This window comes from Adiantum capillus-veneris, chromosome 8, assembly GCF_014529385.1.
Source record: "Adiantum capillus-veneris isolate H3 chromosome 8, ASM1452938v2, whole genome shotgun sequence".
Taxonomy (NCBI): Eukaryota; Viridiplantae; Streptophyta; class Polypodiopsida; order Polypodiales; family Pteridaceae; genus Adiantum; species Adiantum capillus-veneris.
Window position 1 is genome coordinate 121,035,348 of NC_140938.1, and position 12,587 is coordinate 121,047,934.

The 12,587-nt window shown below is 41.8% G+C and overlaps 1 protein-coding gene across 5 annotated transcripts in view; it reads right to left on the bottom strand.

Annotated features, from left to right (window-relative positions):
• The window catches only part of LOC147452863 (cAMP-dependent protein kinase regulatory subunit-like), a 144,424-nt gene that overhangs the window by 26,949 nt on the left and 104,888 nt on the right, over nucleotides 1-12,587 (bottom strand). For 3 of the 5 annotated variants that reach the window (XM_086518450.1, XM_086518449.1, XM_086518448.1), the window contains 3 exons: nucleotides 5,549-5,644; nucleotides 5,338-5,427; nucleotides 5,103-5,234 (listed from right to left, as the gene is read on the bottom strand). In XM_086518450.1, the coding sequence (XP_086374576.1) occupies nucleotides 5,103-5,234; nucleotides 5,338-5,427; nucleotides 5,549-5,644 (318 nt within the window). The remainder of the gene's footprint in view (nucleotides 1-5,102; nucleotides 5,235-5,337; nucleotides 5,428-5,548; nucleotides 5,645-12,587) is intronic. The other 2 variants (XM_086518451.1, XM_086518452.1) reach the window with 1 other exon arrangement.

Sequence of the window (12,587 nt, forward strand, 5' to 3'; positions counted from 1 at the left end):
AAAAAATTTAGAAAAAGTTCTTATGTAGACATATGGGGATAAAAACCACAACACCATACTCAGTGATGCTATTGGAGACTAGACAAAGACCATTGGAAATGCTTGCCCTGCAAAGAATGCATAGATATCTCTTGAAGGTGAAGCTGATGCCTCATAACCGTTTGCCTCGTATAGCATGGGAGGTAAGATGTAAGCCGCAAAAGAACCACAAAAGCAAGTTTCTAACCTCTAGCCTTGTTGAGGACATCAGGAAATGGTTTTCTAAATGGAATGTGGGAGATGTGCACATGCATGTAGAGGCAGGTACCGAGCACGAGCACGAGCTGAATTTTGAACTACAATTACTTGAAGCCCTCCACAGCAAATGGAAGAATGCAATGCACAGGTCCAAGTTTGAATACTATTGCAACCACATAAACACGAGATACTAGGAAGAGTACAAGACCAGGGAAACCCAAATACATATCAGGACACCCATGTCTTACCGTGCGAGACGGGCATCCACCTTGATGCGGACAAGATCACACATGCTCAAAAGTGAAACGGGAGGATGGCTGAATATTGATGCAAACATGACGAGATGCACTCAATGCAACTTGAACTCATTGGAAAATGAGGCACATGTAACCCTTGAATGTCCAACATATACACACATTCGGGTCGACTTTCCCCAAGTTATTCAAGGGTGTACTACATTTGAGGAGCTTCTCTCAAGAACACATCCCTCTCCAGAAGCACTAGGCATCTATCTTGCCAAAGTGCTAGAACATCACACCACACTCACAAACAAAATCACCACAGAATCATGACACGTCCCCTCCTTCACATGGGAAGGGGGGAGTCTCATATATGAGATTTTGGGTCCCATGGGTCATTTTGGCCCCCCGAGGACGTAAATACATCATCATCATCATCATCTCCTCTCTCTCTCTCTCTCTCTCTCTCTCTCTCTCTCTCTCTCTCTATATATATATATATATATGTATGTATGTATGTATGTATCTATACATACATACATACATACATACATACATATATGTATATGTATATATATATATATATATATATGTATATATATATACATATATATATATATATATATATATATACATATATATATATATATATATATATATATATATACATATACATATATATATATATATACATATATATATATATATGTATATATATATACATACATATAGATATACATATATGTATATATATACATATATGTATATATATATACATATATATAGATATATATATATATATATATATATATATATATATATACATATATGTATATATATATACATACATATAGATATACATATATGTATATATATATACATACATATAGATATACATATATGTATATATATATACATACATATACATATACATATATGTATATGTATATGTATACATATACATATATGTATATACATATATATCCGTTATTATTCATACCGAGCACAGTTCCACTTAGCTGCTTAGCTCACTTCCAGCAATTTAGGATGTTACACTATCTTTTTCGGTACCATTTAATCTTTTCTTTTTGGTACTTAGACACTGTATCAGATTCACCACTTTGTAACGTTTTGGTCTCATAGGTCATTTTGGCATTTTAAAGACATTCATATATCATTTCATTTCATTTCATTTATCTTTGGGCTATACGTAGGTGAGATTTCTAGGTACATAAACCGTGGTGGAGGGACCGGAGCTAGTTTGACTGGAATACTGCTCTATGTTGATGATATTGTCCTCATATCAGATTCATTTGAGGGGTTGCAGCAACATGTAGATGCATTACATGCCTTCTTTAAAGATAGAGATCTTTCAGTGAACCTCAGAAAGACCAAAGTCATTGCATTAGAAAATTTGGACCTTGGATGGGCCTTATAAGGAATTGGATCAAGTTTCTAACATGTAGGTATTTAAGGGGACATAAGAAACCACTGAATGGTTTTGAAGCCTTGAATGCATAAAAGGACACTTAAAAAGGTATATTTATTGGTGGGCCATGCTGCCTGTTCACCCATGCGATGCAGCCTGATCTTGTTCAATAGCACCACACCACATGGCCATGCTGCAAACTCACCTGCTCTCGTTTTCAAATTTGAAATCTAGAAATTCTTTTTATTGTCTAATGATTTAAAAAGGATGTTGAAGGTATTTGAATTTTCAATCAGAAGTGTATCTTCCACCACCTGATGCTTTCATACTTTTGGGATTTTAATGTGCTATCTGCCACTCCCTATCTTCCAAAAGAAACCATGGTTTTGCCCATCCATTTTGTGGTTTTGACCATCCGCACCCTTTACACCACACTCGATTGTTAAAGCAGAAACTGGGATAGCTCCCATGGTAGTGGAGGCAATGCTTGGGTCGGTCACCTTCCTACAAAGAGTGTGGGAACTCAGATTAGCTGCGACCTCCTCAAGAAAGTTATGATCAGAGGGTGATAGAGATTGTTGGTACTCACAGATGACCACTTGGATGAGTTTGCATGGGCGGAGTCCCACCATTTGAATATAGTCTAGACTCCCACGCTCCCCCTCAACCGGGCTGAATCGAACCGAGTCACAAGAGCAAATATTCTGAGGATTGAGACAGCGAGGACACGGACCCTACTGCCACTGGTCAAAAATGAAGTTCTATAAGAACCACTCTCTACACCTCTCTAAGGCTGGAGGATGGTGTCAATACGAGACCAAAGTACCTGGACATCCACGGTACACGAGCTGCCAATGGACATCTTTGCACCTCTTCAGACAAATTACAGGCAGATGGCAGCCACCCCATTGGAGCGAGCTTTGTGGCTGAGAGCCAAATACAGAGAAACACTACATACGAAGATGCAAAGTATACCGTCACAAATTGTCATGTGCACATCTAACCCGATGTGCATGTGGACAAGCTTACTCCTACTGCTAGGGTTTAAGACAACCTAGGAAATGTTCTGGCACCCTTGTGAGCCTATACGTAGGACCTGCATGCCCAAACACTTTAGCGTAGTTGCATACCCTTTGATTGCACATGAGCACATACATTCTCTGCTAGGTGTAGGCACTAGGGAGTGTTCCCATATAGATCATTAGTACCCAGCCTAGGTAGTTCACCACATACAAAGCACCTCTTATCAGTAGGTTTTTAAACTTATTAATTATCGACATTAATGCCCAGCAATTACAAGTTGTGGGGGATTTAGGCCTCATCTTACTGCTCAATCCAGCATTTTAGACATATAAAGAGGACCCCTTGGGCCACCATTCAACACAAGTACCCCTTCAGTACCTAGTCCCAGCACTCTCAAACTCAAACTGGCGTTTTTCCATGGTTGGAATTTTCCCACCAGCCTACAACCTCAGCCCATCAGCATCCTTTCGCCGCCATTAGCAGATTCAGCCGAGCGCTAGTAGTTCCCAACCCAAGCACTTGCAGATCCACCAGTGTTTTCCACATTTGCAGATTCAGTCCTTTTCACCAGCATTTTCAGATTTCAGCCCACTGTTATCAACATCCTCGACATCAGCCATAGCAGATCAGCCCATAGCCTCATCGAGTTTGCAGATCCGCCAGCATTTCTAGCGTTTTCCATTTTAAGCCATCAACCTCGCAGATCCAAGCATCTATATGAAGATCCCATCAACATCTCAACATCTAGAACCATTGTATCAATATTTGTGCAATCTAAAGCAAATACCTCTCTAGCAATATAGAATTTGTGACACTAATGCTCAGCAAGAAGACAAAAAAACTCCATTTGCTCAATGAAAATTGAAATCTTTGGCACTTTTGTTTGCTTTACTATGGAAATTTAGGAAACATGCCACCTTATCTCCCAAAACTTGTAAATTGAAGGTAACTCAAGTGTATCCTTGGTGGCAGCCTGGGACGCACCAGCACACTTTTGCACAAACTAGGAATTGCAATAAGTCTTTAGAAATGTTGCTCAAGAACGTCAAACCTTCAATCCAACGCCACAAAATAATCCTCAAAACCCCTAAGAAACCATCATACCAACCAAGAGACCACACTTCAACAAAGAAGAGAACTGTTTAGGCACGGATAAATGGTTCACATCAATCAATGCATTTGTAACCAAGGGCATTCCCTTCCCACTTTACCTTCTTGAAATCACAATCTTGAAGTATACATGTCTTGAAATACATCCAAGCTCGCACAGCTCTCCCTAAAATTAATTGCTAGCAGGCTTCCATACAGCTATGTGTAAAATTAGCGCAAATAGAAGGTTGCCCTGACAACACTATAGGTAAAGAGCTGAGTGACAGCAAAAATTGGCATGAAAGAGCAAGAGGGAGACTCAACAACCAAAAACCTGCAATTTTCTTTCTTAATTTAATTTTTACATGAGTTTGACTTGTATACAAGTAGCATCTCAAACTATACTGGCACATAAACTAACCTGCCAATTGGCACTACACAAGGCACTTACACTGTACGTACACGTGCTAAGGCAAGCTAGCAAACCAAAAAATAGCTAGGTCACACTGTTGTTTTTAGGTCTTTTCATCTCCATATGTATATAAAATCACTTAACTGCACTTCTACCTAAGAACCCACAATGTAACTAAAAAGTTCATACTAATCCAACCAAGGGGTTCTCTTTTTCGAATGAACGGTTCTCGTAATATCCACCATAATCCTTCACTAGCAACACTAGCCTCTATAATATTTGTGTTGATAAAGTGCCAACAGGCATGCCAATCACACTACATCTGCTCCATGAGTATTGAAATCTTTAAACCATTTGTCCTCTTCTTCCTTTATCTCCTTAGTGTAATCTAGGAGGAAGCAAATGTTATTGCCCTAATCATTACTTCCAAATTAGTACTAGTTTATATCTGACAACCAGTCTTCTACGTCTTTAAGGTGAGAAGGATCTCAGGATCAAGTAAAAATGACACTTTTACAATTAGGGTGGGTCAGCCAGAGGCCAACTAAGCTTCAAGTGCCGTAAAAGAACAATTTGTTTTCGTTTCTATCTAATAGACAGTGGAGAGCTATAAGCAGCAATTAGTTCCACCCCTCCATATAATTGTTGCTAAACTGAAAGTACTGAAAATTACCTTGACTGTTGCAGCACGTGGAGAACCATAAAGAAGAGCAAGCTCTCCAAAACTATCTCCATCTGCATAATGCTTGACTAAATCTGGTGTTGTCTTTCCTGGTTTTAACAGCCACACTTCACAAGTGCCATTCTGCTCAAACATGAAATCAGCAGGTGAGCTTGTCATACGCAAAAGCATGTAGGACTTTTACAATCAGCAGACAACAGCAAAACAAGAAAGATTAACATATGACCTCTAACAGATAAAACCGATCACCAGGATCCCCTTGGCAGATGATGACATCACCTGCTTTATGTTTTTCTTCCTCTACAGCATCAATAACCTGGATAAACAATACATCTAATTGGAAAAACGTTTTAAATCAAAGCATGCTCTCTGATCAGTATTTTATTGGAAAATAAAGAAAGAAACAAAGTATTTTATGTGAACAGATCAAAACATACAATTTTGGTTTGCTCCTCATCAAGCTTTGCAAACAAATAGTTGTTTTGAAGTGCCTTTTTGAGTCTTCTTTTGGCTTCGTCGCTTTTTGGGACAACCTACAATAATGAAATCGAACGGAAGAAAACATTGTGATTGTACAAATGCATAAAAAAGATGTGTGTAAGAAGGTATGCAGGTATTTGCATCTCTAAACATAATGAGTTCTTACGTGCGTGTGTATGTTTGTATTTGAGTATCTTAAAGCACACCTAGATTTTATCATGTATATGCAAGTTTCCATTCTTAGCTTCCTGATTTAACAATATCATGAGTAGAAAGGCAAGAAGATGGTAACAAGTGAACTGTGACCTGCATTATAGATATGGTCTAAACTCTTGGTGGAAACATAGCTACATACCTAGGGGAGTCCCTATAAAGGTAAGTAGAAGTGCACTTTGGCCTCATGATAATCATCCACAAGATAATATGATGTCATGTGTGCATTGCACTTGAGCCACGTGGACCATAGTTACCGGGGAACGCGTTCCGCAGGCCCTAGAAGGCCGGAACGCCGTTCCCTCCCCCTCTGCCAAGCTGGAACGCCCCGGAACGTTTTGCCGTTCCGGGTGACCACCTGATACCGGAACGGCCGGCCGGAACGGTCCGGTACGGCCTCGGAACGGCCCGGAATGGCCAACTCTCAAAAATGGGAAGAAATAGGCAGTTTTTTGCAAATTTGCAATGAACATTAGGTGTTTTTTTAGTGTGCAAGGACTCAAAAATTAAAATGCACCCCTTCTCAAGCATTATTTGGGTGTTTTTTATGCCTCCCGTTCCGCGCCGTTCCCGTTCCGGACCCCTGGCCGTTCCCCTGTTCCGCGAGGGTCCCCGTCGCCGTTCCTGTTCCGCATTCTGGGTAACTCTGAAGTGGACGAGCTACTACCACAGGTTAGCGTTAGTCTTAGTGATCTTAGTCTGGCACCTTTCTGAGCCTCTCAGAGGGCTTGCATGTCCAAGCAGGTCAATAGTTGTGTTCCCTCACTTGCACAGTATCGTTATAAAGTCACTTGAGCATATAGGCATAGAAACATGACTGTACATTTGCCTATATGCTCAAGTTACTCTATAATTTTACCATGCAAGTAAGGGTATGCAACTATTGACCTATCTGGGTATGTAGGTCCTCTGAGAGGCTCACAAAGGTGCCAGACTAGATCCCTAACTAAGACTGACGCTAACCTATAGCAGTAGCTTTTGTCCACGTGGCTCAAGTGCAATGCGCATATGAGATATGACTATCAGCTCCATCATGTATACCAAGGGATATACCCATTACCATTTGCAATACCTTAGTGTAGAACTAGGTGTGCTACCACAAACATGTTAGAGTTTCACCGCCTTTTGGGTGGTGGCCCCGTTATTTTGTAGCACAATAGGGAATGAGGGCTGTTTTGCGACTGTGAGGTAGACGTACCTTTTCTGGTGCGGGAAATCGATAGCAACACAAGCAAAAACTGCAAAATCACAGAACTTGATTAGAGTAAGAGAGAGAAGGAGATCTGAATGGGCGGTGGAGTTCCGAGCCAAGACACACTAGTCCCAAAGACTGGTGCCCCTTCCAGTATTTCTTTACAACTCCCAAGGGTCCAACTCTCTCCGAGACTCTGTGTCCATCAAAAGAGTGACCACAAGGACAGTTATAAACAGTACAAGGAATGCCCAAAAGCATTGCACCCACAAGCATCTGCTCTCCAAAAGCCCTTGCAAAACTTCCAAAAAGCAGCGAGCACAAATTAGAGAAATCCGTACAACCGGCCATGTCAGCACTATCAGTGTAAATTGCAGAACTCCGTACAGCCACCCACATTAGCATGTCAAAGTGATTTATGAAAATCTGCCCTGGCTTGTGAGCTCGGACTTTTTAGGGTTTTAGGCCCCTTGGTCAATGCTCCATAAGTTCTTTAAGATTTTTAAAATCCTAACCCCTTTTTAGGGCCCTCGACCACACTTTCTAGGTTCATTTCCTCAAGTTTTAGTTTCTCTTGTCGACCCGGCCATTTCTCTTCCAGTTGGGCCTACCACGTCATCACTTTGTGACATTCCCCTCTCTTGAAAGAATTGTTATCTCCCTCAATTACACCTACAAAAGAGCCAAAGGACAAAAAATTTCTTCTGTAGACACTAACTCTATGTACCCATGCACCAGACCACCAATCTAGTACATCTACAAAGACATTAGTCAACTGATCAATTCACATTTCTATCGAGTATCTCAAATACAAATCATGATCATTATAACCATATAGCAATCACATCCAAACCTCGTTGATCTTTTCATGAATGACTTCATAAATCTTGTTACTATCATATTCATATCCTTTCTTTTCACATTTCAATCAAGCAAACCATGCCCATGACCATCCCCACATGATAGTACCTCCACATAGCATGTAGTTCACAAATTCACACACTTAGTTCACACTAAACATCATGTTTCAATCAATCAATCTAGCCATCTCATTCCGTATCCAGAACTCTTGATGCACCTCACTGTGCAGCCATCTCATCCTTCCGGAACTCTTGATGCACTCAGAATAGTATCCAAATATCTCGTCCAAATAGACATCTTGATACACTAGAATCTCATTCAGTTCACATTCAAATAGCCATCACATTTAGATCTCGTTAATTTCTAACAGATGTCTAGATGCACTAAGTTCAAATCATTCAGCAGACAAAATGCTGCAAACATTCATCTTTCTCTACATGTCTCTAACATTACACACATGAAAGAGCACATGTCTTTAGTTCAATCAAGGAAATCTCCACTTCAATGTACATATATTCATAAAGTCGTTCCGCAAAACATAGTTAATCCGTCAATATCCCTAAAATCTCAAAGAGAAATTAGCGATTTTATTCAATCTAAGCAATCTCTGACAAAGGAGTGGATTGGCTCTCCTTTTGCGCAGTCCACACCGCACCATATTCACCTGTTGATTCATCAGTATCTTTTGGCATAGACATTGCTAATAGTCGAAAAGCTTCAAGGTACAACTCTCTCAGAAAAAAATTTGCGATGTTCTCCTCTTCCATCCACTTTGCATCGAGGGCCAAAAAGTATCCTTGACCAAATTATCCGGTGGACCTAGCTTACCTTTCTGTACTTTTCTTGTGCCCTGTGACCTGTTGGTATACCTCTTGGCCTCCTCTGTCCACTGACGCCTCAATCTGGATTATCGGATTCCTGATGAACCATCAGTTAATTCCCCTGCTTTGTCGATACCCTCAGATGCACTATCATCTAAATCCCTGGTTCATTCTCTTAACTGGAAGACTCTTGCCCTATTGAGATGGACATTGGCTTGTTCGTAGGATAAGTCAATGAGCCGGCATGCATTTCAAAACCTTGCTTAGCATGTCCCATAAGTCTAAAATAGAGTCAAACTACTATTGCAGACAATACTGTCGAATTCTTTTGGCAAACCACAACAAAACTGCTCAAACTGGTCCCTCAAAATGACCCTCCGAAACGAGGACACTAGCAAAAAGGTATCCCAAAACCTCTAGTAGTAGTCATCCAACGTGTCTTTCTTAGTCATTCTCAAATGATGCCAAGCTGTGATGACATATTCTTCTGTTATCCAGGTTGAAGTGAAAATTCTCTTGAATTTCACCAACCTCGTAGTGCTTCTCTGTGTTACAATAGAGTAGACCACCATGTTTGTGTATTTCCTTTCAAGTATGATGCCGCCCTTCACACCTTGGAATGTTCCAAGAACTGACCTCCTGAGAAGGCCACCCTTTTTGTTGTATAAACTCAAGGGGTCGATGTTGTCCTCGTAGCCTGAAAATGTGTCAAACCTGAATGCTTGACATCATTCTTGAACTCCTTGGTCTTCTAGTCCATTTGTTCACTATTAGAAGAGGACGAGTCCTCATCATCTAAACTGCTAGACAACCTCCCATGCCTGCTAGACTTTTTCAAAACTAAGCTTTTCTTTCTTTTTTGGTTTTTTCTCCGCTTCTTCTGCCTTTTCTCATCCTCTCTAGAACTAGAGGATGACGAACTATCGGAACTCTCTGAAGACGAAGAAAAATTTGGGTCATCCTCGAAAGGAACACGCTTTTTAAATTTGCTTACCACGTCGAAAGCCAACTTCTATCCCAAATAACTCGGAAACCCACTGATTTTCTCTTCTTCCAAGAGTGCTTTTAGGCTTTTCTTAACTAGCTCATCTTCTTTTCGAGAGCTTTGTCAAACTCTTTCTACGAGTACAATTTCCGCTCTTCTGCACTTTGCCTTTCTTTCAGCTTCCTTCCCACTTTAAGAGGAGAATCTGTAAGGTGTGAGATTTTCCCTAGAGTCACTAGAGTGTGAGTCAAGGAGAGGAGGTGGAATTATCCCACATGTATTGGTGCAAGGCTGTAGAGCTACTTAAAGCTCATTTCATGAATAAACGAAACATTCCATTCTGCATTACATCTCTCTTGTTTATGGTGAGCTTGTGATGGCTTAGCAACTACTCAAGATCGTGTTTATGAGTCCAAGTTAATTGATCTTGGAACCTAATTCACTTGAGTGATAATCTAACCAACACACTCACTTGTGTGCACAATGTTTGTGTTTCATCCATCCTAGCTACCATGATCCCGTTCCCATCAAGTGGTACCAGAGCTCGAGGTTATGCTAGCTAGGTTTGTTGTTACGCTTTTGTGTGTTAGTCATTAGCCTCTCCATTAGATTAATTAGTATCTCTTAATTATCATTACGATCCATTGGCATTTTCATAACTAGTTGCATCTCTCACGAATTGAGCCCTAATCTAGCTATGTGTGGACATGTCCTTGGCACACCCAAGAGGCCACTACCCTCCATGGCTAGGTAGGCTTGATTAGGGAGAGGATTAGAATTTAGCACCCATTATTGCATTTCTTGTCATTTTTGGTATCGGTTTTTTAGTTGTTTGTATCTCCAATTAATCTCCCAGGTTTCGCAATTACATTGCATTGCTCTCCTCATCCCGAAGTACTTCTTGCAAGGTTTCCATAGAGCCTTCGTGCTCTGCATTCCGACACCGGGAGTTCCCTCAAGCTCATCACCAATTTTATGCTATAATTAGGTGTGTATGTGTGAATTTGTGTGGGAAAGGAATTGCCAAGCCAAGCATGACAATTTATTTTCGGAGGCTTATGTCATACAAAGTCTCATGGGCCCCTTGGTCTAGCTTGACACACTAAAGATAGTGTGTGCATGCAAGGTTGTGGCCTCAATCCTAACTTTATGCTTGGCAATGTGGGCGGATTTGAGCTGCCCGACAAATTGTGGTTGATCCTTCCAATCGGCTCCGCAAGGGACAGTTCACACCCACAACCATTTTTTTTAGCTCCTTGGTGCCTTGCCTGCTACCCAAAAAATTGTCCACGCCTGCCCGACATCTCTGCCCACCTGCCTGCCGTGACCCCGCTACCTGAAAGCTGCCCAACTGCCCACTTTTGCTAAGACCACCGTCCCGCGGCCCAATTTACAATCAAGCCCACTACCCCTGTTTAAGGGGCACCTCCCGCGGGCAGGCCACCTCCCAAGTGAGGGCCGATTCCCATTGGGGGTTTACTCCCTCAAGCTCCAAGACCCCTTTTGAAATTCTGCTCCCATATAAAAAGGTTTCATCCGGCTTCAACCAAGGCCTTCAAGAGGAGGGTTTTAGGCACCTCGGCTTTCCCAAAGGGCTTGTGATTCATAACGAGTGTTCAAAGAGCTTAGAAGTCTCAAGGAAGGCACTCAAAATTCCAAGAGCTTCAACAAGAATTAAAAGGACCCTAAGCTTCAAAGAGATAAAGGCTCTCCTCATCGAAAAGAGGGACTTTAAGCACCTCAAAGGCAACCGTAATCTCGAGCTTCGACTTCATGAGGCCTCAATTTCTTGAGCATCCAAAGAAAAGTCTCTCTCTCTCTGTCTCTCTCTCTCTCTCTCTCTCTCTCTCTCTCTCTCTCTCTCTCTCTCTCTCTCTCTCTCTCTCTCTCAGATACACCCCATTGTAACTTTCTGGTCTCATAGGTCACTTTGGCCTTTTGAAGACGTTAATATAACATTTCATTTCATTTCTCTCTCTCTCTCTCTCTCTCTCTCTCTCTCTCTCTCTCTCTCTCTCTCTCTCTCTCTCTCTCTCGCAATTAACCCTAAAATTTTGCAACCAAACACAACAGTTCTTGCAATGTATGTCAATACATCCATCATTAAGGAGGATAATGTCATAGTCACATGGGGACGGGGACGGGTCTCGAGGACGTGACGGGTCCTAGGGACGGGGACGTGGCAAAACAGGGGATGGGGGAAGGGCCAAGGGAAGGGGACGGGAAAGAGAGAGAGGAAGGAGAGACTCGAGAGGGGAGGGCAATGCTTAAGGCTCAAGCAGCAAGCCTTAAGGCTCAAGAGTCAAGTTTGAAGCCTTGAAGCCCTTGAGACTTGGGTATGTACTATGTAATATGTAGTATGAGGCCTTAGGCTCTTGGCAAGTTAGCTTGAAAGTGGCTCCTCCTTGGGCCTCTTATATAGAAAACAACCCCCAAGTGAAATGGCCACAAAACGGCCCTAATTTTGAAATTTAAAATTTGAAAAATCCTGCCTAGGTGCCCCTTGCTCGCATCCCATCCGCACCCGTTCACTGGGGACACACGTCTCGGGACGCGTCCCGCCTGCACACCCGTGTGAGGGACGTCTGCACGTCTCGTCCCTGCGTCTCGTCCCCCATCCCCGCGTCCCGCATCTTGTCCCTGCCATAAAGGCCCCCGTCCTCGGGTCCCCTGTTTCTATGATGACGTCATTGTGCTATTGTATGGAGATAAGACATTGGCCTTGGAGAGTCTCCAAGTGCAAAGAATGCTCCAAGGCACCATGGGGAAATTCAAAGGTTCACTTCGAGGGAAGGGAAAACCAGCAACAACATCATTAGCAATTCTTTTACATCAATATTTTTGCATTGCACTTGATTTTTTCAATAAAGCCTGATTGCACAACAAAAGGGGGAAAGAAGCACTTGTTTGAGGGAAGGATACGA